This window comes from Eubalaena glacialis, chromosome 6, assembly GCF_028564815.1.
Source record: "Eubalaena glacialis isolate mEubGla1 chromosome 6, mEubGla1.1.hap2.+ XY, whole genome shotgun sequence".
NCBI classification, from domain to species: Eukaryota; Metazoa; Chordata; class Mammalia; order Artiodactyla; family Balaenidae; genus Eubalaena; species Eubalaena glacialis.
The window spans coordinates 59,894,564-59,903,873 of record NC_083721.1 but is presented as its reverse complement, the minus strand read 5'-3'; the positions used below and the strand labels follow the sequence as shown (position 1 = coordinate 59,903,873).

The window sequence follows — 9,310 nt, the reverse complement described above, 5'->3', positions numbered from 1 at the left end:
ACCTCTCATTACATGACCACAAAACTCTCCTGGAAATTTCCAGCAAAGCCATTTTCCTAACAAGACACTTCGTTCCCTCATGACAGGTAATTCTATATCCGTAGACGACCGATAGAGTCGCTCTTGTTCACTCCACCCTCACCCCCACAAAAGGATCTGACGTTAAACTTCCAGCAGTTTATTTCTGAGCGTGGTTCTTCCTGTTTCACAACTATCTTCAATAAGATACACAATCAGTGCCTGAAGACACTGAATCCTACAGGAAGGCTAGTGACTCTGGACAACAAAAACCAACATGTACTACCTAGAGCAGACGGTAAGCAGTCTTAATGATTCTCTGATGAAAGTTGATGAAAATATAAATGGAGAAACCATCCAAAATGAGAGTTATGTGTTCAAAACTAACATGGACCCGTGTTTCCGTAAGAGGTGTTCAGGAGTCGCAGGAACTATACACAGAAGGGAAATAAGAAACACACACCTCATTTCTGTAGCTCTACGTAACATTGGATGGAGTGCCAAGGCTAGTTTGCTGAGATATGCAGATATGGAAGGAGACACAGAGGATGCTGCTTACATCTGGTGAAATGCCTGCCTTTTCCTCACAGCCTTGCTTGGCGGTAGATCAGACATCGGGGTGGGACGGAGGATTTCAGGGAGCGATTGGCTCAGCTCTCCCTCACCTCGCCTCTCCCCATTCTCTCGCCACGGGCTCAGGCTGGCGGGATCCTGCCTCAAAGGCCACCCTTACCCTGAAGACAGCGTGTCCACGTGTGGGTGGAGGCAGAGAGTGCTTCAAGACCAGCAGCGACCTGGCCCTGCAGGTCTACCCGCCGCCTGGTCACCCCGCCCCATCTGGACCCAGCTGGGGCAGCCCTGGGTGCTGTTTTGCTGGACGTAGTGCCAGACTCTGTGCAGAATCAGGAGAAAAAGGGCCGTCTCCAGCCCTGTAGTCACTGTGAGCCCTTCTACGTTAATTCACAGGATCTCTTCTGTAAAACGGAATGAATTCTCCTCATCCCAAAGTTCAGTGGTGTGCTGCTTTCAGACACAGATCGACCTCAACCACTTCATTCTGAAAAGAAAATACAAAGTCACCATTTTTTTAAAAAGCATGGTTATTCTAAACATTTATGTTTTTATTTTATTTCATTGGGTTTGATTATAAACTCTAACGTAGAAGTGGAATATCTGTAAATTCCTAACAGGGGAGGTTTACTCTTCAGGCAACACACACACACGCATGCACGCGCACACACGCATGCACACACGCGCACACGCAGAGGCACACATGAGCACACGCACGCACACATGCAGAGGCGCACACGTGCGCGCGCACACACGCACGCATGCACGCAGATGCACACAACTCTGAATTCCTTTCAAAAGGCAAATTACATTGTTTGCTTATTTGCTTCGGTATAATTCATGATAAATAACATTTTGACGAGGCCTTTTGGATGCAGAGGACATTTTAACAGTCTTTTTTTCAAAATCTAACCATAAAAATACCTCTAAATTTTCATTTTTAATACAGCACAATATTCAGCGAGGCATTTTGATGAGGGAAGTGGCGCACAGCTGGCCTGACTAAAGCAGAGGTACCCAGACAATGACTCGGGACAGGACATAGGGGACCCACGTGTGCCACAGCAGGGTTCTGGCAGTTGATGTTTGGGGCTGGATCATTCTTTGCCATCAGGAGCTGTCCTGTGCATTGTAAGAGGTTTAGAAAAATCCTTCTGGCCTCTTCCCACTAGATGCTAGTTTCCCACAAACACTCCCAATTGTGACAACTGCAATGTCTCTGGACTTTGCCAAATACCTTGGAGCGGGCAAAGTTGTCCTGGCTGAGAAGCAGTGCTCTTTGGCTATAAACTCTGTGTTTCCTGGGGAATCTATAAACAACCTAAATGTTTTCCCTCGACACCCCAGGCAGTCCTTTCGAGGGCAGAATGCATACACTGGGCTCTCTGCCAGCAGCCAGCCCATCCGTTTACCCCAAATCTGTGCAAACGAGATTCACTATTCTCATTGCCTAGAGCTTTTTCCTCTTCTCTCTCACATTAATCAGTTTTTGCTTTTGTTCCTTACTCGGTCTACTGGTTAACTCCCTCACATGTCAGAAAACACTACAAAATAACTTACCCCACGTCCAAAATAACTCATGCAGCTGTTTTACATTGTAAAACAGATTTCCCCTCCTTGTCCCTGGACCCCTCCCTCCACTAGGTGAAGAAGCTCAGAGGTAGAAGGGGGGTGGGGGCAGTGATCCAATAAAAAAATTCCCTTAACCTTGAGGACATTATGCCAAGTGAAATAAGTCAGACAGAGAGAGACAGATACTGCAGGATCTCACTTATATGTGGAATCTTAAAAAACCAAACTCATAGAAAAAGAGATCAGATTGGTGGTTGCCAGGGGTGGGGTGTGGAGGAGTGGGAATTGGATGAAGGTGGTCAAAAGGCACAAACTTCCTATTATTACAAGATAAATCAGTCCTGGGGATGCAATGTACAGCATGGTGACTATCATTAACACTGCTGCAGGGTACCTTTGAAAGCTGCTAAGAGAGTAGATCCACAAAGTTCTCCTAAGGAGGGAAAAGAAACTTTTGTAACTATACGAGGTGATGATGATGGCTGTTAACTACACTTATCACAGCAGTCATTTCCTAATACATGTGCCAAGTCATTATGCTGTACCCCTCAAACTAACACAGTGCTATTGGTTACTTATATCTCAATAAGGTTGGAAGAAAATATAAATTTAAAAATTCACTTATGACTCTAATATTAAGGGAAGTTTTTATTTGTAGAAGGCATCAACATGCCTGCAGTTAGGCCAAAGAGTTGTCGTATTGCCAAATTAGAGGATGAGAAATACACACAAAATCCCTGAGGAATCCAAATTACAAGCTAATTTAAGGTTCTGACTCTTCAGCACACACACAGGAACCCCAAAGGAACTGCAGCCCGGCTCCAGGGAATCCTTGGAATTCCTGAAATTGTAAAATTCAGGGGGAAGAGTGTGTGCATTTTTTCCCCCGGAGAAGTTACAAGGCTGTCTCCCAATTCTCTAAGGGGCATATGAGCCAAAGAATTTTAAGAACCTTTGCTCTTTGTAGAACAGAATTGTGGTTGCCAAGGGGGATGGGGGTGGTGGAGGGAAGGAAGGTCGGGATTAGCAGATGCAACTATTACATATGAGATGGATAAACAAGGCCCTACTGTACAGCACAGGGAACTATAGTCAATATCTTGTGATAAACCATAATGGAAAAGAATATGAGAAAGAATGTATATATATGTATAACTGAATCACTTTGCTGTTCAGCAGAAATTAACACAACATTGTAAATCGACTATACTTCAATAAAATAAATTTTTTTTAAAAAGAGGAAAACGTTAAAAAAAAAAATAACAGGGCTTCCCTGGTGGCCCAGTGGTTGAGAGTCTGCCTGCCAATGCAGGGGACACGGGTTCGAACCCTAGTCTGGGAAGATCCCACATGCCACGGAGCAACTAGGCCCGTGAGCCACAACTACTGAGCCTGCGCGTCTGGAGCCTGTGCTCCGCAACAAGGGAGGCCGCGGTAGTGAGAGGCCCGCGCACTGCGATGAAGAGTGGCCCCCGCTCGCCGCAACTAGAGAAAGCTCTCGCACAGAAACGAAAACCCAACACAGCCAAAAATAAATAAATTAATTAATTAATTAAAAAAAAAAAAGAATCAGATTTATATTTAAAAACAAAAACAAACTTTGCTCTTTGAAGAATCAGAATATCATCTTTGTGGGACAGCGCCTGCCCAGCTCCGCACAGGAGCGGGGGAATACCTCGCCAAGCCCACCGCGCCGACAAACACAGGTTGCTGGCGTCAGTACCCCCGGGCCTCACTGGCCCCTCCCAGAGGCCTCACACCCCTCTCTTCCCTCCCTCTGGACTTCGCTCTGAGCTGCCCCTCCCTCTGCCTCCCTGCCTTCTCTGCATCTCTCTTCTTCCTTCCTCACTTCCCAAATGGTCACTGTCTACCCTTCTACTTGAGAAGGGACTGATACTCATACTCCTGAAAATATCAAACACCGCCCATGCTCTGCAAGGTGAGCGGGGGGGTCACAGAAACCCCCATCCCCAGGAAAAATGCCTGAGAGAAAGAGTACCATCTCCTGAGGGGCAGAAACAGCGTCACTCAGGCCTGCATCCCCGATGCAGAGTCTGAGGTTCAGTTCCAGGTCTTGTGTCAGGCCTCATAAGCCACCTGCCCTCAGAACGCGGACCTGCCAGCCTCATAATCATCCTCAACCTTGTCTCACCCTCCTCCCACCCCCTGGCCTTCATTTAGAAAGTGCTGGTGACCACAGCTTTAGAGGAGGCTCAGGAAGTCAAGGTCAGTCACCACGCAGCAGGCAGGGTGGGCCTCCCCTCTCTCTGCCGTACACAGGAGTGGGCTGAAAGGTCCTTCCTTCCTTCCTTCTCTCCCTCTCCCTCACCCCTTCTTTCTTTCTAAAATTCCTGTACAGGGGGCAGAACCTCTTCACTCCACACAGTATGTTATCTGCCTGGCCCAGAGACACACTTCATTTATTTAGAGGCTCAGGGAAGAAACTATTCATTGATGTGACTTTCCCAGTGAGCTAAAAGTTGGCCCTCTGAACGTCATTCCTTTTATTCATTTGGGAAAAAGAAAGCTTTAAGAACTGCTTTATAAAACTCTCTGGGGCTTCCCTGGTCGCGCAGTGGTTAAGAATCTGCCTGCCAATGCAGGGGACACGGGTTCGAGCCCTGGTCGGGGAGGATCCCACATGCCGCGGAGCCGCTGGGCCCGTGAGCCACAATTACTGAGCCTGCGCGTCTGGAGCCTGTGCTCCGCAACAAGAGAGGCCGCGATAGTGAGAGGCCCGCGCACTGCGATGAAGAGTGGCCCCCACTTGCCGCAAATGGAGAAAGCCCTCGCACAGAAACAAAGACCCAACACAGCCATAAATAAATAAATAAAAATTAAGTGAAACTGTTTAAAAAAAAAAAAAAAAACTCTCTGCCTTCCTAGGCCAAGATCAGTCCACTTCCACTTTCCGTTCCCAAGAATCAAGCGTCATCACAATAAATGCCTCTTCTCACACCGTGTGGTAACATGTGTGCTTTATAATCTGTTGCACTCTCCTGACCCTCGGCTGCTGGCCCCATGCCTGCCGCTCACCACAACTCCTTCTCGTTCACCTTTTTCATTCATTCAACTAGTATTTACCGCTGCTGATGTGCAGAGTGTTTCTGATGGGTTGTGGGTGAAAAAACATCCAAGACTGTTGGCATTAAACAAGAGCTAAAACCTCTCCAAGTGAGGAATCAGAAGTGGGAAATGAGAAGACGAATGGGAAGTAAGGCCAAAGCTCAGTGCAGACAGACATGAGGGAAGGAGGTCTCGAAGGCTGGCGGTCATCTCACCTTTCCACCTTCCTTTCTGGCAGGTTTTGTACAACGTTCTCAGATTCTGACAAGTCGGGTATCTTCTATGCTTGTTAAAAAACATATCCATTTCCCCATCCTTTTCTTAGTTTTAAAAGTGGATGAGTAAATGTATTACAATCTTCTACGGAAAGAGACAAACTTGTCTTTTTATGTCCCTCTATTAATATCTTAATGCAGCGGTCCCCAACTTTTTGGCACCAGGGACCGGCTTCATGGAAGACGACTTTTCCACAGACTGGGGGTGGAGGTGGGAGTCGGGGGGGGGGGTGTTTCAGGCGGTAATGCGAGAGATGGGGAGCGATGGGGGAGCGCTGGGGGAGCGATGGGGGAGCACTGGGGGAGCAATGGGGGAGCGCTGGGGGAGCGCTGGGGGAGCACTGGGGGGCGGCAGATGAAGCTTCGCTCGCTCGCCTGCCGCTCACTTCCTACTATGCGGCCCGCCTCCTAACAGGCCACGGACCGGTACTGGTCGGCAGCCCGGGGGGTTGGGGACCCCTGTCTTAATGGACTCAGTGGCCTTCAATAGAAAAAGAGATAGATTCCCCATACTGAGGTCATCTTTCAACAACTTAACTATATCGTTTACTTCAAACTCTTCAGCACTTGCTTCTCTTGTGAGACCACAGTGTTTCCATGAAGGTTTCTAATGATACTGCGATGTGGGATATGGGGCTTAGAATGTGGGTGAACCACAGCAAGGAAACACGTAGCAACCCTCATGTTTATAGTTTAGCTGTTTCCGTAACATTTTTTCCAGTTGCTCTGTCTGCTCACGGACGGCAGGGACTGGGTGACCTCCACGGAGCGTGGAACATCACCTGCTTAGAAAGCAAATCGAGCCATCTGCCCTGTCTGGTTCACTTGTTTATCATCACAGCTCTGCCTTCTGATGTGCTCGACTTACCAGAGAACCGGAGGGACGCTGGATCAAGCCCCAGAGTCTCACAACCGGACACGTTCTGATCATGGAAATCCTGCTGCAAAACGCCCAGCACCAACTCCTCACTCATCACGTACTTCATAAAGTTGTGGTCTTTCGACGGAAACCCAAAGTGCAAGTGGTAGGTTATTGTGGCGTTTTCACCACTGAAACGCAAACCAAACAGAGACAGTTAAAAATATCAACAGAATCACACTGCAACTCAGGAAACTGATCTTAGGAAAAACATCTTTTTAGTTCTGCATTCCCTCCCAGGACAAAAGAGCAAAGAGTGTACTGCCCTAGAAGCCCCTCATCAATGCATCCATCACACAAAGGTGATCCTAACCTCCTCCTTCCACCTAGAACCCATCCCCTAGGAGTCCGCCAGGAGAGGCCATGCAGGGGAGATACTGACTCAGCTAATGTCAACGAGGCTCCAAGAGCTGCCCAACACCAGGCTTTACCCCTGAGGCAGGCCAGGGAACCCCTTTTTTCCCTGTTCTCACACCACAGCCTCTCCCTACCCCAACAAGTGCGTGTCAGAGCTACTCAGTTTAACCAGTTCATTACTTAACCTATAAAATGTTCGAGGTAGGGCCCAAAGCTCCCTGCCATCGGCTGGATGCAGACTCCGAAACTCTCAGAGATGGCCCTGGGTACCAGCAGCAAATCATACCTCCCTGGTTTGTCCCCAAAGTGAGAAACTTTTTCTGTCCCATTTCCACTTCCTAAGGCTTTGCAACTCTCAGTAAGGGGACCTAAGGAAAGGGAGTTTTCATCTTCTTAGAACATACTTCCCCATTTCTAAAATAAAAATAATCATGAGGCTATCCTCAGCTAATCAACAGTCTATACAGCTTGTTAAATGCTACCTTAACATTTAGATTTCTCAACAGATATCCTTTGGTTCAAGAAGGCCTAGATTTTTTAAAAAGGTCCAGAGTAAGAGCCAGCAATAAAATATTTAAGAGTGGCCACATCTGAGACCCTCACCCAAGGGCAAGTTTGTTTTTGGTTTTTGGGGGGTTTTTTTAACATCTTTTGTTTGTTTGTTTTTATTTTTTTTTTAATTTTTTTTATTAACATCTTTATTGGAGTATAATTGCTTTACAATGGTGTGTTAGTTTCTGCTTTATAACAAAGTGAATCAGTTATACATATACATATATCCCCATATCTCTTCCCTCTTGCGTCTCCCTCCCTCCCACCCTCCCTATCCCACCCCTCTAGGTGGTCACAAAGCTCCGAGCTGACCTCCCTGTGCTATGCGGCTGCTTCCCACTAGCTATTTTACTTAAGGGCAAGTTTTGCAGACAAGCCAGTCCCAGGAGTGAATCAGAACACTGTCCCTGCCAATGACTGGCAAAGAGCTCCCTCTTGTGGCCAGAGGTCACATAGGCCAATACTCTTAGACTGATGCGCTGACAGTTGAGTTTATAAACTCCACTACGGCCAAGAGGTGTGCCAAACCCTGAGGTTCATACAAATAACGTACACTCGGGACTCTAGAGGAATTCACAGTTTCAAGGATGCCTCTACAGACAGGTGAAAATGTGCTTTCAAACTCTAAGCCAGCTACTCTGGTTTGCAGGTGCCACTGCTTGTTCCCTGTGCTTCACCCTCTACTTATAGCTAATGATGGTCAACATCTTGACACGCAGCCACCCTGCACACCCACAGGCAAGGACTGGGGTTTGCTAACAGAAAGGAGCAGAGGCTGACTTGCAGAAGACCAGGCCAGAAGCGGAATGAGAGGGTCATGCTGCCTAACCTGGCCTGGCCAGCCCCTCCTAATCCGTCCAAGTCAGGTCACTGGAGGAACTGACATACGGCTGAATTTTGAGGGGAGAGGAGGGATTTTTCAGGGAAGCAGAGAACCCTGTGAGCTTTGCCTCAGCTGCCCACCACTACAGTGGGCCCAGAAGCTGATGAACCAAAGGACATTTTCCCAGGTTCCTGCTGGGACTGAGGATGGGATCCACCGTGGATACAAGCCGGTCTGCCAGGGATTCAGCTGCTTCCTTCCTGCCCACATGAGGCAGCAGGCTTTGGAGGCAATGCATTTGTTTCTCAGCTCCACACTGTTGAAACTCTGTCTGGACTTTAAAAAATGAAACAAAAATGTTTCCCAGCAGAATTTCTTTATCCAAAAATCCTAAAACCCTTGGGTTTTTCTTTCAAATAACTTTAAAAAATAGATTCTCTCATGTTACTCTTCAGATTTTGTTTTACTCAGTTTCCTGATGGGTTTTTCTCAGTGTTTATACCCCAACCCATTATGCAATCCCACCTCCTCTAGACCCGTAATATGGGCTGGATTCTTGGTAAGACCCTTTACGCTCTGAATATCCTTCCTCTCTCACCTCTGTCTTTGAACTGTAAGTTAGGGCAAGCACACAGAGGAAAGTTGGGTCTGATTATGCATTTCTCCCTTTTCTATTGGCGTTTTAATACCAGTAATTTATGAATAAAATAGGCTAGGTCAAAAGTGTCGCCATAGGGCTTCCCTGGTGGCGCAGTGGTTGAGAATCTGCCTGCCAATGCAGGGGACACGGGTTCGAGCCCTGGTCTGGGAAGATCCCACATGCTGCGGAGCAACTAGGCCCGTGAGCCACAATTACTGAGCCTGCGCGTCTGGAGCCTGTGCTCCGCAACAAGAGGGGCCGCGATAATGAGAGGCCCGCGCACCGCGATGAAGAGTGGCCCCCACTTGCCGCAACTAGAGAAAGCCCTTGCACAGAAATGAAGACCCAACACAGCCATAAATAAATAAATAAACCCGAAGTAAAAAAAAAAAAAAAAAAAAGTGTCACCATAAGGTAGCATGCATACTGGGGGTCCATAAAGAAGGAGGAATAGTGTTGTTGACAAGGCAACCTGCCACTGTGTTTTCAGACCCCAGATCCCTTTGGTCTTACCCCAC

The 9,310-nt window shown here is 47.5% G+C and overlaps 1 protein-coding gene across 1 annotated transcript in view; it reads right to left on the bottom strand.

Moving 5' to 3' along the window:
• Positions 1–830: 830 nt before the first annotated feature.
• The window catches only part of C6H3orf52 (chromosome 6 C3orf52 homolog), a 31,011-nt gene continuing 22,531 nt past the window's right edge, over positions 831–9,310 (bottom strand). Inside the window, exons 5-6 of the mRNA XM_061193071.1 lie at positions 6,370–6,551; positions 831–1,075 (exon numbers count right to left, since the gene is read on the bottom strand). Of these exons, the coding sequence (XP_061049054.1) occupies positions 1,071–1,075; positions 6,370–6,551 (187 nt within the window). The 3' untranslated portion in view covers positions 831–1,070. The remainder of the gene's footprint in view (positions 1,076–6,369; positions 6,552–9,310) is intronic.